At 45.3% G+C, this 20,806-nt stretch overlaps 1 protein-coding gene and 1 pseudogene across 1 annotated transcript in view; one reads left to right on the top strand and one right to left on the bottom strand.

Moving 5' to 3' along the window:
- The window catches only part of dok6 (docking protein 6), a 459,001-nt gene that overhangs the window by 89,774 nt on the left and 348,421 nt on the right, over positions 1-20,806 (bottom strand). The window contains exon 5 of the mRNA XM_072467128.1: positions 13,862-14,051. Within this exon, the coding sequence (XP_072323229.1) occupies positions 13,862-14,051 (190 nt within the window). The remainder of the gene's footprint in view (positions 1-13,861; positions 14,052-20,806) is intronic.
- Positions 8,705-9,853, top strand: LOC140385220 (mRNA cap guanine-N(7) methyltransferase pseudogene; annotated as a pseudogene).

Raw genomic sequence — 20,806 nt, 5'->3', positions numbered from 1 at the left:
ATGACAAACTTGTGATCAGGGCAGCAAAATATACAATTGATTTTCTGACTCCAAATAACATGTCGTTGATTTTGGTCTTCACTGCTTCAATCGTGGTCTGACACAGTATCATTCGTCGTTTATAGAAACCACCAAATTATTCATTCCTGTAAGATTGTTATCTAAGCACAGCTCGAATTGATTAAATTCTCTGGGTTAAATTTCCACAGGCACTCAGGACATTAACTTTGGCAGGAGGCAGATGGAATAGCTCAGAAAAAGGATTTGCTGGGTGCCAACTTTAATGAGGATTTTCTGCTTGGAACTGTAAGGATTAGGGATTGTGGGGGGTGGGGGGTGGGGGGTTATGAGGCTCTCTACAATTTTTACATCCTTGGCTTTCATGCGGAAGACTGGAAGCCAACAAAGCCAGTGAGGTGAGAGGCACTAGCTTTTGTAAGGGCAGAAGTGGGCCTCACTTGGGTTTAGAGGGTTGAGAAATCCAGGCTAGGGAACCAAGATAGGGGGTGGGATTCTCCAATAATGGGGCTTTGTCCCCATTCCAGCGTCAAAACACGGGTGAATCGCTCTGGACTTTCCTGAAGAAAGTGCAGAGTGATTCTCCTCCATGAAGGGGGCTAGCAGAGCTCGGGACTGCCCCTCGCAGCTCTGGCTGTGGCCTGCGTTGATCGCCCCGCGCAACATGGCGGACCCACACCGCGGACCGGCACCAAAAATATAGACCCCCCGACATAGCGCGCACCCGCGGATTGGTGGCCCCTGATCGTTAGCCAGGCAGCCTGTGAGAGCCCCCACCCCGGTGAATGAACCACCAGGGCGGCCGCGGACTGAGTCTGAGTCAGGCCACGGTGATGCTGCTACCTTAATGTGTATTACTGAATCTTTAAGAGTAATGATGACTCAAAGGACAATTCTGCAGTTCAAATGTGCAGCCTAACCAAGTACAATGTCTGCCTTAACCTTTATTCAATGCTATGTTGACTGATTTCAGCTGGGGTGGCAATAGGGCTGCTACAATCCGTCTGTCTCAGTGTCCCTGCTCCTTGCCTGATTTCCAGTGAATATGCTCATGTCAGGTAAGAACATTATTGGGCTTGGGTATGATCCCTGCTCTTGCCTCTGCCTTCTGAATGAATATTTATACGAGCACTCTCACGTTCTAACTTCACAAATGAATTACATGGTAATGAGGGTGAATTCCTGCAGCCTGGCTAGTTCCAGGGCAGCCCAGAATGATTTGCTCCTTTGAGGAGGGTAGAACATTCGTGGGTGGGATGAGGAAGTCATCCATTTTGGAAATTAAAATGGAAGGCAACTTATTATCTCAATGGGGAGAGACTTCAGGGTGCTCCGGTGCAGAGGGATCTGGGTGTCCACGTGCATGAGTCACAGGAAACTAGCATGCAGGTACAGTAAGTAACAAAGAAAACAAATGGAATTTTGGCATTTACAGCTAAAGGAATAGAGGAGAAAGATAAGGAAGTGTTGCAACTGTACAAGGCATTTGTGAGACTGCAACTGGCGTATTGTGGACAGTTTCGGTCCCCGTATTTGAGGGTGGATGTAGTGGCATTAGCGGCAGTGCAGAGGATGTTCACTAGATTGTTTCCAGAGGTGAGGGATTTGTGTTTGCGGAGAGATTGAGCAGTTCAGACCTATAGTCTAGAATTTAGAAGAATGAGGGGGAGATCAAATTAATAATAATCACTTATTGTCACAAGTAGACTTCAATGAAGTTACTGTGAAAAGCCCCCAGTCGCCACATTCCGGCGCCTGTTCGGGGAGGCTGGTACAGGAATTGAACCCGCGCTGCTGGCCTTGTTCTGCATTACAAGCCAGCTGTTTAGCCCACTGTGCTAAACCAGCCCCTCCGCAGTGCTGCGTGTACATTAGTTGAATCAATTATGATGTTATTGACTGATACTATTTTCATCTCTGTACACTGGAATCTGCGGAGAGATCATTGAATTTGAAATTGAGGTATCTCAGATGATGAAAGGTATGGATAAAGTAGACGTAGAGCGGATGCTTCCTCTTGTGGGACATTCTAGAACGAGAGGTCACAGTCTCAGGCTAAGGGGTAGCAAATTTAAAACAGATATGAGGAGAAACGACTTCTCTCAAAGGGCCATGAATTTGTGGAATTCTCTACCCCAGAGTGCGGTGGATTCAGGGACGGTGAGTAAATTTGAGGAGTTACACAGATTTTTAATTAGTAATGGGTTAAATGGAGAATGGACAGGACGGTGGGGTTGAGGCCACGGTGAGTTCAGCCATGATTGTATTGAAAAGTGGAGCAGATTCGAGAGGCTACATTGCCTACTCCTAGTTCTGTTGTTCAAAGAAAGAAGTATTCTGTCTCATTTCATGATCCAGCTCTTGGTCTGGAGCCCTGGAGGTAACAGCACCTCAAACACAATCTAGTGCCCTTGATTAATAAGGGGATCAGGGGTTATGGGGAGAAGGAGAAGAATGAGGGTGAGGAACCTATCAGCCATGATCGAATGGCAGAGCGGTCGCGATGGGCCGAATGGCCTAATTTTGCTCCTGTGTCTTATGGAGGGGGTGCGGGGAAAAGAAGAACAAGGAGATAAAAACTAGATTGAATCCTCCAGGCAAGTAATTACCTCCATATAGTGAATTACTGTGTTGTGCTGAACAATTTAAAATATCATGAAACTTTTCTATTATGTGTTCTTCAGCCAAACAACATTTTTCAAGTTTAACACTATTTCTCACACAAAAGTCTTCCTGAAAGAATCCTGCGCGCTACATCAAATTGGATGAAATCCAGTTTGGGAAAAGGCCTGTATTTATCAGAAGTTAATTGGACAGTCCCTCCATCTGACACATCGGGCAGGTGTTCATGCATGTTACAGACTTCCAGACTTAACATGGAGTTCAACAACTTCAGACTGTGAACTTTCTTCTCTACCTTCACCCCATTTTTATTTGTGTTTCCTGCGGTGTTTATTTGCTGTAACCTGTTTTGATACATGTATAAAATACATTTTTAAAAAAGAGATACATCAACTCCATACTCCCAGAATGCCTTAGCAATTCCCATACCGGCACAACCGGTCCACAGCAAGCGCCATCTCCCTGGCCCTACACTCATCCCTGGAGCATCTCAACAACAAGGACTTCTACATCAAACTCCTATTCATTGACTACAGTTCCGCCTTCAACATCCAAATACCAGCCAAACTCATACCAAAACTCCAAACCCTAGGACTTGGCTCCTCCCTCTGCAGCTGGATCCTCGACTTTCTGACCCATAGACCACAATCAGTAAGAATAAACAACAACGCCTCCTCCATGATAGTCCTCAATGGCTGGGCCCCGCAAGGCTTCGTACATAGCCCCCTACTATACTCCCTGTACACACATGGTTAGATGGCAAAAATTTAGCTCCAACTCCATCTACACATTTGCTGATGACACGACTGAAGTGGGTCGGATCTCAAACAACGATGAGTTAGAATAAAGGAGGGCAACAGAGAACCTAGTGGCATGGTGCAATGACAACAATGTCTCCCTCAATGTCAGCAAAACTAAGGAGCTGGTCATTGACTTCAGGAAGCGAAGAGTCGTACACATTCCTGTCTGCATTAATGGTGGCGAGGTGGAGATGTTTGACAGCTTCAAATTCCTCAGTGTGCACATTACCAACAATCTGTCCTGGTCCACCCGTGTCAACGCTACGATCAAGAAAGCACAACAGCGCCTATACTTCCTCAGGAAACTAAGGAAATTCGGCATGTCCATATTAACTCTTACCAATTTTTACAGATGCCCCATTGAAAGCATCCTATCTGGCTGCGTCGCAGCCTGATTTGGCAACTGTTCAGCCCAAGACTGTGAAGAAACTACAGAGACTCATTAACACAGCCCAGTCCATCACATGAACCCGCCTCTCATCCATTGACTCTGTCTACACCTCCCGCTGCATTGTGAAAGCGGGCAGCATAATCAAAGACCCCTCCCACCCGGGTTATTCTCTCTTCCAACCTTTTCCACCAGGCAGAAGATACAAAGACTGAAAACAAGCACTAACAGGTTCAAAAACAGCTTCTTCCCCACTGTTACTCCTGAATGGCACTCCAATGGAGTGAACTGGTGTCTTCACACATCTTCTCTACTGAGTAGTACTACACTCCATGGGCGAGATTCTCCACTCCCGCGCCGGTTGGGAAAATCGCCTGGGCCGCCAAAATTTCCCGGGACGCTGGTCCGACGCCCTCCGGCGATTCTCCCAAGCGGCGGGAACGGCCCGGTGGTGTTCCACGGGCCGCAGGCTGGAGAATTGCCGGAGACACCCGAAATGGTGATTCTCCGGCACGCCCGCTATTCTCAGGCCCGGATGGGCCGTGCGGCTAGGCCAAAACGACGGGTTCAACCCGGCGCCGTCCACACCTGGTCGCTGCCGTCGGGAACAGCGCGTGAACGGTGGGGGCGCGGCCTGCGGGGGGCGAGGGGGGATCCTGCACTGGGGGTTACCTCAAATGTGGGGTGGCCTGCGATCGGTGCCCACCGATCGTCGGGCCGTCCTCTCTGAAGGAGGACCTCCTTCCTTCCGCGGCCCTGCAAGATCCGTCCGTCATCTTCTTGCGGGGCGGGCTTAGAGAGGACGGCAACCACGCATGCGCGGATGATGCCAGTAATGCGCGCCAGCCGCGCCATCTATGCGGCGCCGCCTTTACGCGGGCGACAAGGCCTGGCGCGTGTAGATGACGCGGCCCCAATCCTAGCCCATTGTCAGGGCCTGAATCGGTCGGGATCGGGACAGTTTCACGCCGTCGTGAATCTCGACGGCGTTCACGACGGTGCGACCACTTCTGCGCGGGAGTGGAAATCCCGCCCCATATGCTTCACCTGATGTCTATGTATTTACATTGTGTATTTGCTGTATGTCCTATGTTTTTCATGTATGGAATGATCTGCCTGGGCTATATACAGAACAATACTTTTCACTGTACCTCGGTACACATGACAATAAATCTAAATCTAAATAGAAATCACAAAGTGACGCTGCAACAATTCACCAAGAATTCGTCAACAGCACCTCCCAAACCCTCAACCTCTACCACCTAGAAGGACAAGGGCAGCAGGTGCATGGAAACACCACCTTCCAAGTTACACAACAAGCCAACGTGGAAACATATTGTTAACCCTTCTCGGTCACTGGGTCCCCACCTTCCAACCGGCAGAGAGTTGTGATTGTTAAAGCTTTTGAATGGAAAACCATCAACTCTACACCCATGGTTTCTCAAGACCTGCTCGCTGCAATCAGAGAATCGCAGAAGATCATCCTTTTGGGCAAAAATAGTTTATTTGCAACAATGTATGGGACAACAATTGCACAACAAGATGGCACATAACTCAAGTGTATAATTCTGTTGCGGAGAAAGACTTCCTTGACAAAATGTAATTGCAAGTCACATCTCCTCGGATATTCTCAGGTAACTGGTGTGGAATTACATGATTTTCCTTGAGTAAGGGCATTTGGAGCAAAGATCGCCTCATAACGTTCTAGTTCCGTAAGGGCAAGAGTCATTCACTGAGAAATGCCAGACCTGGCAGTTGGCTCTTCAATGAAGATTTAGAACCCCTTCATTGCTTTGAGATGAAGAAACAAAAAAACTGCAGTCCAAAAATGAAGTGCAAAATTAACTAAGAAATGCAACAAAATTCAACGTTACAGGACTTTAAGAGACTTAGCAGGACTCAGATGGGTCCGGCCTCTACCACTGGGGTGTAAATTTTCCTCCACTTGCCAGTAAAAGGACCAGATTTTCACTACTGAGGCGGGTAGCTTGAATGGTGAAATTTCCCAACTCGCCAGACCAGCAGCAGTAAGAGTGCCCCATTAGACACAATTTTTACTCTGTGGAGGGTGGGAGCGCGATAGGGTTGGGTCTGCCAACCCCAAAAGCAGACTCTAGGTGGCCATAGGGTTGGTTAGAATTCCAACCTCAGTTCTCTGGAACTTTGTCCCAGTTTTAAATGCTGTTGGGTAATGTTTTTTTTCCACCCTACACTGGATGGCCTGTGGGTCAAAGCAATCCAGCAGAGGTTTTTAAAAAAATTCTCATTGACAGCTAAAGCTGTTTTTTAATCATATTTAAAGAGTGAGGGGGGGGTTAAAAAACTTCAGATCATGACACTTGAACAGACCTTCTGCACTCCTCCGTAACATTTAAGCCTACTCCTTCAATTCACAATTCCTAAACTGAGAGTTTGGGTTCGACTTGGTACAAATTTCAAATGACCCTTCTGTTTTCGGGTTTCCCACCTATGCACATCATGCCCTGTCCCTTCATCCTGCTGGCAAAAGTTGGATCCGTTAGAAATAGGAGTGGGAATTTCCACATCCAGATCCCACCTGATATTTTTTAATGCTCGTTATCTTCTTGAGACCATGAAAAAGCAGTCCTACATGAAAAAAGACAGCATGAAAATAAAAATAAAAGAAACCCACAACACAATCATAGAATAACCACAATGCAGAAGGAGGCCATTCGGCCTATCAAGTCTGTACCTCCAAAAGAGCACTCTACCTAAGCCCACCCCCCCGCTTTATCCTTGTAACCCCACTGAACCTTTGGACACTAAGGGGCATGGCCAATCCATCTAATCTGCACAACTTTGGACTGTGGGAGTAAACTGGAGCACCGGGAGGAAACGACGCACGGGGAGAACGTGCAAACTCCACACAGTGAGTCACCCAAGGTCGAAATTGAACCCAATCCTGCCTCCCTTTCTAACATAAGGGCCAGGGGAAATTTGGCGAACCAGCAAAACGGCGATGGGAATGGAAAATCCCGGCCAAAGAAGCCTTCTTCCAATTAATAGGATAAAGAACTCTAGTTAATGTTATTTTTAATCCTTTGTTCATGTGATTGAAAATACAAATTTGCTAATCTCCCTACTTATGAGGCAGAGCTTTAACAAGATACTCAATACAGCTCCAAAACTAAGCTTCTTTTGCTTCCTCTTTAGAAACAAAGGCCCATTTTTGCATTTAGCTTTCACTGAACTAATTCTATTTGTGGATTATTTATCTGAATGAACCTAAAACTGCCACGAATTTAAAATGTTGATAATCATAGATGCTAGCCGATTCTAGCAATATAGAGAAAGAAGCTCGATGTCAATTTACATTTATATCGATTCAATTTGTCTGCAGGAAGAGTCAAAATTAAAATAGGATTAAGCTCCGAGACAAATCAAACATTAACTGAACTCCTGTGCATGCTGAATATTTCCAATAGGTTATGTTATGTGGAAGGTAGGGCTGTATGGAATAAATGTTAACATACATCTTGTGCTTATTTATGAACTCCTGTTTTACATCATAGTGTTAATACTGGATCCTGCTGATTAATCGCTTGTTAAATGATGTTCACTTCTGGTGTCCTCACTAAATGCATTAGGGATGTTTTATGCTTACTTAAGCCATTATATAAATTTTTCATTTACAAAATTGACAATGTGTATGTATGATGGAGCCGTTTTTAAAAGGCAAAGAAATGTGTCAGAGCACAGTTTATTCTTTTTAATGCAGTTTCATTCCCAATGAATTACTTTCCATTTTACTTCATTGTTTGGGCCAATGCTTCGAGAGAGATTTGACCTGTGGCTGACATGCTGAAAGCAGTCATCAAACATTCGTTATTACCTAATGGATCAGATTACTGTAATTGGTGCTCCAATGTTGTTCGCAGTGATACTGCGCAATTGTCTATTTCCACTTCAGTTTCATGACAACAGTTTTAATATTTAAGCTCTTGATAGGGGTTGAATTCTGGGGAGGATTATCCCAATTGTCCACTAATAATAATCTTTATTATTGTCACAAGTAGTCTTACATTAACACTGCAATGAAGTTACTGTGAAAAGCCCCTAGTCGCTGCATTCCGGCGCCTGTTTGGGTAAACTGAGGGAGAATTCAGAATGTCCAATTCACCTAATAAGCACGTCTTTCGGGACTTGTGGGAGGAAACCGCAGCACTCGGAAGAAACCCACGCAGACATGGGGAGAACGTGCAGACTCCACACAGAGTGACCCAAGCCGGGAATCGAACCCGAGACCCTGGCGCTGTGAAGCAACAGTGCTAGCCACTGTGCCACCCACTACAGAAGCCCCAATGATGTGAAGGGTTTTGGGCCCCGTATCTAAGGAAGGATGTGCTGGTCTTGAAAGGGGTCCACAGGAAGTTCACAAGAATGATCCCTGGCATGAAGAGCTTGCAATATGAGGAGTGGTTGAGGACTCTGGGTTCATACTCGTTGGAGGTTAGAAGGATGAGGGTGGATTTACTGAAACTTACAGGATACTGAGAGGCTTGGAGAGAGTGGAAGTGGAGTGGATGTTTCCAATAGTAGGAAAAACTAGAACCCGAGGGTACTGCCCCAGATTAAAGGGACAATCCTTATAAACTGAGATGAGGAGGAATTTCTTCAGTCAGAGGATGGTGAATCTGTGGAACGCTTTGCCATTGCAGGCTGTGGGGGCCAAATCACTGAGTGCCTTTAAGACAGCGATAGATATGTTTTTGATTAATAAGTGGATCAGGGGTTATGGGGTGACGGCAGGAGAATGGCGATGGGAAGTAGAGGTGCGCCGCCTCTGAGTGCGCCTTTGAACATCCCCCCCCCCCATTGGGTTCAATTAGCGGGAGTCGTCCCGGGGGAAAGAGAGATGAGCAGCTCGGCTGAACAGGAGAGCCGGTCCCCGGGGTCGGCTAACAACCCCGGCAGCGAGGAGAAAAGGCCCCAGAAACGGAAAAGGCAGGAGGAGGATGATGAGCAGCAGGAGCGATGGAAAGTCCAGAAAACCGTTGAAGGACACTGCAGTAAAGTGGCTGCACACTACAACGAGCTTCAGGAATGTGGCTTGGCAGTTCGTAATCAGAGTCATATCGTTTACTTGCGCAACTTCAACAACTGGATCAAGAGTGTGCTTATTGGAGAGTATCTTGAGCAGGTGAAGCAGAAGAACAGGCACAGCATCTCTGTCTTGGACCTAGGTTGTGGAAAAGGTGGTGATTTACTGAAGTGGAAAAAAGGACAAATTAACAAACTGGTTTGTGTTGATATTACTGCTATTTCTGTGGAACAGTGCATTCAGCGGTACGGTGACATGAAAAACAGATGTTACTCTAACAAACATCTTTTTGCTGCAGAGTTTGTAAGAGCAGACTGCACCAAGGAGCTACTGGCTGAGAAATATCCTGACATCATGTTTGATATCTGTAGCAGTCAGTTTGTCTACCACTATTCCTTTGAGACATTGCAACAGGCTGACACCATGCTGAAGAATGCCTGTGATCGCTTGCGCCCTGGCGGGTACTTCATTGGCACTACACCAAATGCTTATGAACTTGTAAAACGCCTGGAAGCATCAGAAACCAACTAATTTGGAAATAAATTGTACAGTGTGACATTTCAGAAGAAGGGTGAATACCCACTCTTTGGCTGCCAGTATGACTTTAACTTGGAAGGAGTAGTTAATGTCCCTGAATTCCTTGTTTATTTTCCACGGTTTGAAGAGATGGTTAAAAAAGCACAAGATGAAGCTCATTTTAAAAATGACTTTTGCGGAATTGTTTAAAGAAAAAGTCCAGAATTCTGAACACAAAATGCTGTTGAAGAAAATGAAGTAATTGGAGCAATATCCTAGTGCAGAGAATAGTGGTAGCCCTGGGATTAATAAGGAGGATGATGTGCATGCAGAAGATTACCTGAAGAACCCACAAGCAAGACCGCCAATCGGAACATTAAGCAAATCTGAGTGGGAGGCTACAAGCATATATTTAGTTTTTGCGTTTGAAAAGCTGCCATAAACAAATGACCGCCATTTTTCACTGGGACGTTCTTTGGAACCTGAAGGTATGAAGCTCCAGCACTAGAGGACTTAACTGCAGCAGTTAACCCTTTGAAGACTTCTTTGACGTACAATATTTTAAGACTGACATTTGTGCCAGTCAAGTCAACACGATATTTTGGATGATTGTGGATGAAAGCTGAAGTCCTCGGTGAGCCAGTTTTCCAAGTTGTTAGAAGTACGAGAAGCGATGTATTGGCTGGAAAGTTTCCCCCGCCCCCCCCCCCCCCCCAATTAATTTTCTTTGTTCATTACTTGTTTTTGTTTTACTTGCCAGTATATATATTTTTGTTTAAAACCTTTTTGGATACTGAACTTTTTATTTTTTTAGTTTGACCAAGTTCAAGAAGCGGCGATGTTAGAAAGCTGAATTGGTTGTTTAAATATGTTATTTTAAAAAAAAACCTTACTAACTGAGTTTGTTTGTCTCGCGCTGTCTGTGATTTGCATTGCTGAGCAGACTAGATTAAACCACGTAACGAAAAAAAAAAAAGAGAATGGGGATGGGGATGAGAAACATATCAGCCAAGATTGAGTGGCAGAGCAGACTCGATAGCCCATATGACTTAATTCTGCTCCTGTCTTATGGCCTTATAGTAAATGCTGATCAGGTTGTATTCTGAAGGTTTTCTTGGCTCTTCCAAAATTACAGCAGATAACCGGGAGAACCCCGGTGAACTTCCGCCTCCACAGTTATACATGAAAGCATTTTTCATTTGCTCTCCATTAATGGCACTCTTAACTCTATGAATTTTAACGGAAGAAGCCACTGGAATTTCCTGGGGGCTGTAATTGGACCCAACATGCCCTTTGACTGCATATATTCACAACAGTTACAGTTCCAAGAAAGGGCGGAATTCTCTCACCTGGGACTACAGCCCGTGGGAGGGCTGGGAACGTGCCCCGCTGTGGAAGCTGGCGTGAAACCATGTTTTATCTTTTGGCCCTGACCTCATTAATTATGCAACTGGGTATTTTGCGCCATATTCCGTGGCAGGACAGGCCTGATGGCGCATAGTCTGTCATCGTATCCGGGCGCCATATTGAAAAGGAACCAACATTACTGACCCACTATTTAAGAAAGAAGATGGACTTCCTGAGGAAGAAGATGGACCTCCAGGAACACTCTTGAGGCTGGATGTTGGACCTCCTCGATGACACTGAATCTGGAAGATCCACCTAGAGGCAGCTGGCCTCTGGAGTCAGCACCAGGCATTGTCCAAGTGAGTCCCGACTTCTGCAAGCCACGTTGTTCCAGACGTGTTCTGGATCAGTGTGTTTTCCCACTGGCATGACTGAGAATCGGGAGTGGTCGGACATTCCAGCCATGTCTTCATCTGTATCCCATTAGCGGGATGCAACTCGATATGCTTTGGCAGTGCACCAGCAGGGGAGACCATGGAAAATCCATGTCAGAGTGAAACAGATTTTTGCACTCCTGCCAAATCCCCTGCGCCCCCCACACTACCCCCCCCTCCCCAAATTGAACCTGCCAGTAGGGACAGGGGAGAATTCCACTCAAAATCTTCCGAAAATCTCAGCCTGCATTATAATTGCCAAACTGCTATGTTAAAATAAAACTCTGGCAGACCCAAAATAAATAAAAAACAGTGGCCGTGATTCCCCCTCCCACCAGCCCCGTTTTCAGCCCAGCGCTACCCTGCTGGCAACAGGATCCTCCTTTACGGCAGCCGGGAAACCCGCAGGCATGGGTGCACTGCCAGCGAAGTGAAGGATCCCGCTGGCGGAGAATCCTGCAGAGCATATTTTCACCTTGAGCATACAGTGACAATCTGGTGGAACTGATCACCTGCCCATGATGGACCCCACTCGGTATTTATATGAGGCCAATGCAATGATAGTTCAATGGGTTTCTTAACAGACAGACCATATGCTCCAATTGGTTTACCATCTCTGGAGTGAAAAGTTATCCCAATATATTTGTCAATCAGTGTTTCACCTCTTTTGCACATGTGCATTAAAGAATAACTTGGAGACGCTGTAATAGCTAAAAATCAGGTGGCAAGGACGGCATGATGACACCTGCCCACTTGTCTGTCCATTAATTCAAACAAATAGAAATAGAGAAATAGATGGTGGGCAGGATAATTGGGTCCCCCAGCCACGTGTTTCTCAGTGGCACGCCGTTCGCTGGCGGTGAGATTCGCTACTCACGCCGCTTGTAAATGGGATTTCCCATTGAACACAAGAACATAAGAACTAGGAACAGGAGTAGGCCATCTGGCCCTTCAAGCCTGCTCCGCCATTCAATAAGATCATGGCTGATCGTTTATGGACTCAGCTCCACTTTCCCACCCAAATACCACAACTCTTTATTCCTTTATTCTTCAAAAAACTATCTATCATTATCTTGAAAACATTAATGAGGGAGCCTCAACTTCTTCACTGGACAGGAAATTGCATAGATTCACAACCATTTGGGTGAAGAAGTTCCTCCTAAACTCGGTCCTAAATCTACTTCCCCTTATTTTGAGGCTATGCCCCCTAAATTCTGCTTTCACCCGCCAGTGGAAACAACCTCCCCGCATCTTTCCTTTCTATTCCCTTCATAATTTTATATATTTCTATAAGATCCCCCCCGCATCCTTCTAAATTCCAATGAGTACAGTCCCAGTCTACTCAACCTATCCTCGTAATCCAACCCCCTCAACTCTGGGATTAACCTAGTGAATCTCCTCTGCACACCCTCCAGCGCCAGTACGTCCTTTCTCAGGTAAGGAGACCAAAACCGAACACAATACTCCAGGTGTGGCCTAACACCTTATACAGTTGCAGAACAACCTCCCTAGTCTTAAACTCCATCCATCCAGCAATGAAGGACAAAACTCCATTCATCTTCTTAATCACCTGTTGTACCTGTAAACCAACTTTTTGCGACTCGTGCACTAGGACACCCAGGTCCCTCTGCACAGCAGCATGTTTTAATATTTTATCATTTAAATAATAATCCCTTTTGCTGTTATTCCTACCAAAATGGATAACCTCACATTTGTCAACATTGTATCCCATCTGCCAGACCTGAGCCCATTCACCTAAACAATTTGGGCAGGGAAACCTGTGAGCGGTGGTGTGCTGCCGATGGGACCAGAGAATCCCAAAGCCGGAGAATTCCAGCTGGTGGCTCCGTTCCAAATGTGAGACCCTCCATGTTTAATCTGTTTCAATACATTCCACCCAGGCAAATAATAAATATCCAAACACGAAAGAGAACCATCTGCCCCATTCATGTCTTTTAAACGTTGCCTATGCACGTGTTGCAGGCCAGCCGCAGGAGGCAGTTCACCCAGTGTACTGATATGAGCCCAGAGGCCTAATTTCAGGTGAGTCTTGGGGCTCCCATACTGCACCATAAATGGGCTATAGCCAGACTTCCAAAGTGAAGACTGAGAGGCAATCACAGAGGATCATCAAAGGCACCAGGACTTGTTTGTTTGGGGGCCAAGCCAAGTGTCTTGGAGATTCTATATTTTTTGATATTCATAAAGGCCCAAGCTGGCTTGTGAAGTGTGCTGTTGGACCTACACTTGGAACTGCACATTCACAGGGCCAATATTTTGCGTTTGCGCCAATGGCATGCAGCTTATCTACTGACTGCCTGTTTATAACGGACAGCATAGCCTGCCGTCTACAGGGACTCAGCAATTCATTTAATTTCCTTTAAATTGTTGTCACACTAGTACTATAACTCTTGCTTCGCACAAATATAATAACATTTTCTGTTTTTATTCAAGCAGTCGACATTGTCTTTCGGAAATTAGGACAGAGAAATTACTGGGAATGGATCAATATGTGTCTTTGGTTGATTAATTCTAACTAGCAGGTCCTGGAGATGCCTTCAATTGGTTAGAAGATGATGATGATGCAGATTACAGCAATTTAAATCTAATGATTTTGTAATGTGATCATTAATTACGGCAACTGTAATGAGAAAAAGTTCAACAACATGCTTACCTGCCAGCTTCAAATGTGAACCAAGTTGAGTCCCTTCCATACCGTCTGAGGGAGCTGAGTGGCCACATAACAAGTTTCACTCTGGGGTTATGGATATCCCACAGATAAATGTTTTCGTGCGTGATCTGCATGGTGCACTCTCCATAAATGTCCAAGTTGGGTGTTGGCATGAGGTACACGTTGAACCGCTCTGAAAACATACAGAAACAAAAAGATTTATATGGTCATTCATGGTATTTACATCACAGAAACAACAGCTGGTCCAACTAGACCATGTGCGTTTATGCTCCACACGCATCCTTCCACCCTCCTTCATCTCACTCTATTACTATAAATTTCTCCTCCTTTCTCTCTTGCGTTTATATTTTTCTAGTTTCTCCACAAATATTTTTATGGTAGTCATCTCAACTGGCCCTTGTGATAATGGGTTTCCCATTTTCTGAGTAAAGAGATTCTTGCTGAATTCTCCATTATATACACAGCCCATAGTTCTGGTGTCATCTTCAAGTGGAAACATCTCCCCCACGTCAATCAAGCTGCTTCATATTCTTTAAGGCCTCTTTCAGGACTTTCCGCCGTATTCTCCATTATGGAGATAGGACCCTAGCCTGTTCAATCTTTCCTTGTAGGTATGACATTTTAAGTTGTATGCTCATTATAAGATCTTTGGTGAAAGAAGAATGGCAAGTTTGACCTGGCTCACTACAGATGATGTAAAAAGAGAAATCAGTCCTTTTCACCAGAGCAATGAACAGTTCTACATTGTGAATTAATACCTATTCCACTCTATAAGACTTCTTTTCTGGTACATTTAAGGACCACTTGTAAGGCCTGTTTTCCTAAATGCAGCCAAAGCAAGGCAAACTAATTTTGCAGAAGAAATCCAAAGCGTTTCAGGCTTGGGGCCTAGAAGCCTATACCAATATAGAAGGTAGTTCACCATAGCCACACACATCTTGCCATCCATGTTGGGGGCTTAGGTGCTTGCGATATGAGCAATGCGTCGTCCCATTTCTGGGTAATTGAATGCTAATTAATATCCCTATCTTAGCCTCAGGCAACTCAGAACAGAGGAGGAACCTTTTCTCAGCATTCAGGTTTCAATATTACAACAAATGCTTTATGGAGATATGAAAGTAGGCACCAAGAGGGAAAAAACACGGGCGTGATCCAGTGGACTCGAATTAAAGTCCGCCGAAAGATTCATTTAGCGGAGTGATTCTATGCGCTGAAGGACCCGCTATTCAATGGAACTTTGCTGCACTTAAGAGGGATTTCCTCGCAGATCAGGATGCCATTTTAGAAGGCTGCCCCAATCCCCCCCGCCCCGCTGTTTTTGTGACACTGCCCCTTACTCCCCCCTCGGGGAGGCGCATGGGAACTCCCCCCGCCCACATCCCCCTTCTATTTGGCAAGGCCTTCCCAGGTCTGACACCTGGCAGTGCCAGTCTGGCACCCGGGCACCTTGGTACTGCCAGCCTGGCAGGTCTGATCCCTGGGTGGCACTGTTAGGGTGCCAGGCTGGAAGGGCCAAAGTGTCCAGGTGCCAGGGGGAGTGCCAGAGTGCCACACTGCCTTGTCCCGGGGGTCTACAATGGTCTGGGTGAACACCCCACCCCCCCCCCCCCCCAGGTACCCGATTTTGGGCTCGAGCTCGATTCACCCATTACCAGCCTCATGTACCAGCCTCCCCGAACAGGCGCCGGAATGTGGCGACTAGGGGCTTTTCACAGTAACTTCATTTGAAGCTTACTTGTGACAATAAGCGATTTTCATTTCATTTATCTCACTTCAGTGTGCCCAGATTTGCAGCAGGCAGATGGAGTATAATATAGGAGTATGTGAAGTTATTCACTTTGGTTGTCAGAATAGAAAAGCAGAATATTTTTTAAAAGGCGTGAAATGTGTAAGTGTTGATGTTCAAAGAGACTTGGGTGTGCTTGCACAAGGAATGCAGAAGGTTGGCGTGCTGGTGCAGCAAGTCATTCGGGAGGCAAATTACATTTTGGCCTTTTTTAAAAAAGGGTATTGGAGCATAAGAATAAATACGTCCTGTTATAATTGTACAGGGTTTTGGTGAGATCACATCTGGAATACTGGGCGAAGATTTGGTCTCTACATTTAAGGAAGGATATACTCGCACTGGAGTTGGTATAGTGAAGGTTCACTAAATTGGACCCTGGGATGATGGGGAAGTCCTGTATGAGAGACTGAGTAAATTGGGCTCATATTCTCTAGGATTTAGAAGGATGAAAGGCGGGCTCATTGAAACGTGCAAAATTTTGAAGGGGCTTGATAGGGTAGAAGCCGGGAAAGTGTTTTTGTTGGCTGAAGAGTCCATAATACAGGAGGACAGTTTCACAGGAAGGGATTGGTCATCTAAGACTGAGATGAGGAGAAATTACTTCACTCAAAGGGCTGCGAACCTTTAGAATTCTCTATCCCAGAGGATTGTAGAAGCCCCATCATGGGAAACCTTTAAGACTGGGATAGACAGATCATTGGTCTCCCAGGGAATTAAGCGATATGGGGAGCGGACAGAAAAATGGAGTTGAAGCCCAAGATGAGCCATGATCATCTTGAATGGTAGAGCAGGCATGGCTGGCAATATGGTCTACTACTGTCTCTATTTCTTGTGCGTGGTGATTGAGAATGTCTTCCTACTCGTAAAAGGGTCAAGATCAAGAGGGCACAGATTTAAAGAAGCAAATGTGATGTGAGAATAAACTTCTTCACACAGCGCGTGGTTCGGGTCTGGAACACACTGCCTGGAAGCGTGGTGGAGGCAGGTTCAATTGAAACATTCAAGATGGCATTGGATGATTACTTGAATAAGAACAATGTGCAGGGGTACAGGGAAAAGGCAGGGGAATGGCAATAAGCCACGATGTTCGTTTGAAGAACCGGTGCATGATGGCCTTGTTTTGCACCATGACAGTTCTGTTATTCTGTCATGCCACAGATTAGCTCTACAGCAGTCCTGGCCTGGATCTGTCTGGACTCTCTCTAAACTCCAGTGAAGACCTCTCCGAGATCATCTTGTTGATAATACCCACGGACTGTTCCATCAAAGGTTGTCCCACTAAACCTCTTGTTGTGTTATGCTTCTTCATGTAGCGTAAGCTGCTTCCTTGATGCATACTCTGACAAAGGAAGGTCCAGACTTGGAGATAGTTTAACACATTTATTGAACAGTTAACAATTCTCCTACTTGAGTTTGACTCTCTTGCTAATCTTACTATAGTAACTCAATCTAACTAACCAGTCTGCTCTAATCCATGCGGTGGGTGAGATGCTTCCTGATCTGCCCCTGTCTCTCTGAGTGTCGCCTATGGAAAGAGAAAGAGCATGTGTGCCCTGTCTTTTTATATGGGTCGCCCCCTTGTGGTAGTGTCACCTCTGGCTGTGTCTTGATTGCCCATTGGTCGTGTCCTATCTTACTGACCTATTGGTTGAATGTCTGTGTGTCATGATGTCTCTGGTTCTCCCTCTAGTATTTACCTAGTTGCAGTGTACCTACATTAACCCCTTTTGTATTTACAGTGATGCATATCACCACATCCCCCCTTTTTTGTGTTACATATTTTCTAAACAGTGTTAAAGAAAACTGAACAAAAACAGGTAGATAAGTGATAACATATACAAGCTATGATGACTGCGATGACTATACAAGATCAAAGAATAGTTATGAATCCAAAGTTCATGAGTTTACATGGTCGAGTGGCTTTCGTGTGCTGTTATGGAAGTGTCGCTGTTGATGTTGTCATTCCCTTGTGAACGCCGTCGGTGTCCTGATGTTTGCATGACCATCAGATGTCCTATCACCTTGGCTTTCCAAGGATGAATGAGGCCTAGACCTTATTTAAAAATTAGCTGTGATAAATTTTCTTAGAAATCCAAAGCCGACGGGCGGGATTCTCCGACCCCCCGCCGGGCTGGAGAATTGCCGGGAGGCGGCGTGAATCCCGCCACGCCGCCGGATTCTCTGGCGCCGGTTTTTCAGCGGGGGAGGGAATCGCGCCGGTCGGGGGCCGTTGGCAGCAGCTTCCCCCGGCGATTCTCTGGCTCGTGAGTGGCCGAGTGGCCGCCCGTTTTCTATATTGTAGCATTGCATGTATAACATCCAGTCTTGGATGAGTTGCAAAGTTTTTCAAACTGTTCAGAATCTCGGTGTCCGATCTGTTCCTGAGTTGGCCTTCGGACCTAATAACTCTTCTCCCACAAAGATTGTCTACTTCTACCTCTGTCTCTGCCCCTATCTTACTCTAGTGGCACCGAAAGCCCCATCCATACCCAAATCTCTTGTAGATTAACTGTTTCAATGCTCTTATGGTTGGCCTTCAATCCTGCACGCACCACAACCTCCAGCTCATCCATAACATTGCTGTCTGTATCCTATCCTGCACTGCTCCACTCACCCAGCACGTCTGTGCTCAAATATGTCCTGCTAACCTCGCATCCCAAATTTAAAATGTCCATTTTCAAGTTCAAATTCCCTTTTGACTTTCACCCTTCCTAGTAGTGTCACTCTTCCAGCCCCAGGATCCACCATTCTGGATTTTGGCGACACTCTCTTGGTATCCCCCTTGATGACTCGGTATTCTTTTTTTTGTCTTATCACAGTGTTATGGAGGTCTTGTATCTCGGTAGGTTGCACCTATGCCACAGAGTAAGATATTCCTGCTTCAAGTTCCATTCCAGGACTTGATGGTCGAGGAATTAGCGTTCATGACGTGCTTTAACAGTTTGATAATCAGCCTGCTAATCATTCCAACACTTCCTGAAGATACAAAACAAATATTGCGATATCGTGGAGCACCTTGGTATCATTTCCACCTTATGGGTGGAACAGAAATGCAAGTAGTTGTTAGTAACCAAGACAACAGAAGTGAAAAGTTTTGAGCGGCTAAGGACTCTAAATACATTGCAGTCGGTGGAAGTGAGCACAGAAAGTAATCATAAAATCAAGTCTCAAGAAGTTAAATGCATGGCCATTAATCCGATTCGACGGTATAGTGTTTTAGGTGGGGTGGAAGTCTCATTTACAAGCTTAAATTAGGTTTTTATACTGCATGGTCGCAAAATGGCATAAAACCAATGGAAATTCAGGGCAATGGATTAAAGCTTTGATGTCGGTGAGGAAGAAATGTGGGTACCGGCCGGCCAACTTGCGAATAAAAAGACGGTTTTGGCAGCAGAGCGGATGTGCGGATGCAAGTTTCATTTCAGATCCAGCAGAACACTAAGGAAGAGAGGCTATTGGAGTTCAGGAGAGAGACATACAGGAGCTAAATGGGATGGAAAACAAATCACCCCAATTTTGCTTGCATTGAACACGAGAAGATTCTAATTCAGCCAAGATTTAATGTGGGTTGCAACTTAGAGAATTGAGGAACGGCAATCAAAGAGACAAAAAGTGAAAGGGGAAACCACGGTTCTGGATGATGACCCCGTGCAGAAACATGCAGATGTGACGAAGAGATGAGCCGGCAGTGCTGGCACAATATAAAGATAAAAACCACGGGGAGATGTGTACGGCAGTCATTTAGACTTGTGTGTATAGAACCATGAAGTAGCAGAAGCTGCTTCTTCCGTTACAATACACACATGGCTCACATTTTGATTCTGATACATTATTTGGCCCCAGCTTGTTTTGGTACACAACCTGAGAACAGACCGTAGCTGAGACTATGTGCTCCCGTTCAACCAGATTTTCTACTGCTTTGGGGTAGGTCAGGCAGCAGTTCACTGGCTCACTGTTGCTTACCATCCCTTCCGGGCTAAATCCAACCTTCACAATTTTTAATAATCATTTTATTCTTGCTTTAGCTGCGAAACTATCCCAGCGATCCTGCTTATCTCCATTCTCATTTTGAGGCTTATTAATTTTCCACCCATGTCTTGTACAATTATATGATCACAGGCCAAGTGAAACTGCCTTTTGTCATGTAAATTATTTCAGCATTTTGAAGGATTGGATCATATCCGTTGAAACAGCCTTTTCACCAATGGAAACAGAATGTTATACAATCTCCTAAAACTTTACTTCTTATATAAATATTATATATATATATTCTGAACCATAATGAAATTCTCCAAAATCGCTGCCTAGTTTAATATCTTCTGTGACTTTATTTTGCACTGCAGTGGCACAGTATGCTGAACAGACACTTCTAAAAGGTTTGCAATTAACTTTTTTTTATAAAGGGCATCATCTGTACACTCCCACTGGCAGCTGGTGAGCCCATCTTCACCCAAGCGCATTGAGGTAAATTTTCTGGCTGGAAGCGGATGTCAAATATTGTCGGTACATTCACATCGATGTCCCAGCACACACTCCCAGCAGACAGGGCACATTGGTAAAATGTACTGGATAATTTTCACTGGGAGCAAGTAGGCTGTCCACAGCTTGATCCAGAAACCCGAGGTGTTGCCAAGGAAGCCGAACTGGCACCGGTCTGCTGGTTCACATTTGGGTGTGTATAATAAAAGTTGCATACTGTTAAAATAAAAGCAAAGGCGGCAAAAAGAACAAAACAAAATGGGAGCCATCTGGGGGTGGGCGGAATGTACAGCGGAGGTCACAATCAGAGCAGTCATGATCTTATTGAGTAGTGCAGCAGGCTCGAGGAGCTGAATGGTCTATTCATGCTCTTAATTTATATATTCCCATGTTTGGATGCTTTTCAGCCCTCACCCCTCATAATCCCCTCACACTCCACACACACACACACACACACCCATGCCCAATCCATGCCACTCGTATTGGGCCTTCAGTCCAAAGGATTTTGTTCAAGAAAATATAAAGATATCAAAATGAATGTCTTTTTTTGAAAGCCGTTTTTCTACTTCCTCCTTTCACTTTCGGGTTCAATAAACAGTGTCCAGTGGGATGAATGAGCATGGACGTGCCATAGCTGGCCATGAGGCGCATAAGGGGCTATG

Source organism: Scyliorhinus torazame, chromosome 11, assembly GCF_047496885.1.
Source record: "Scyliorhinus torazame isolate Kashiwa2021f chromosome 11, sScyTor2.1, whole genome shotgun sequence".
Lineage (NCBI taxonomy): Eukaryota > Metazoa > Chordata > Chondrichthyes > Carcharhiniformes > Scyliorhinidae > Scyliorhinus > Scyliorhinus torazame.
Note: the sequence above shows the minus strand (reverse complement) of the source record. Positions and strands in the feature narration are given on the sequence as shown.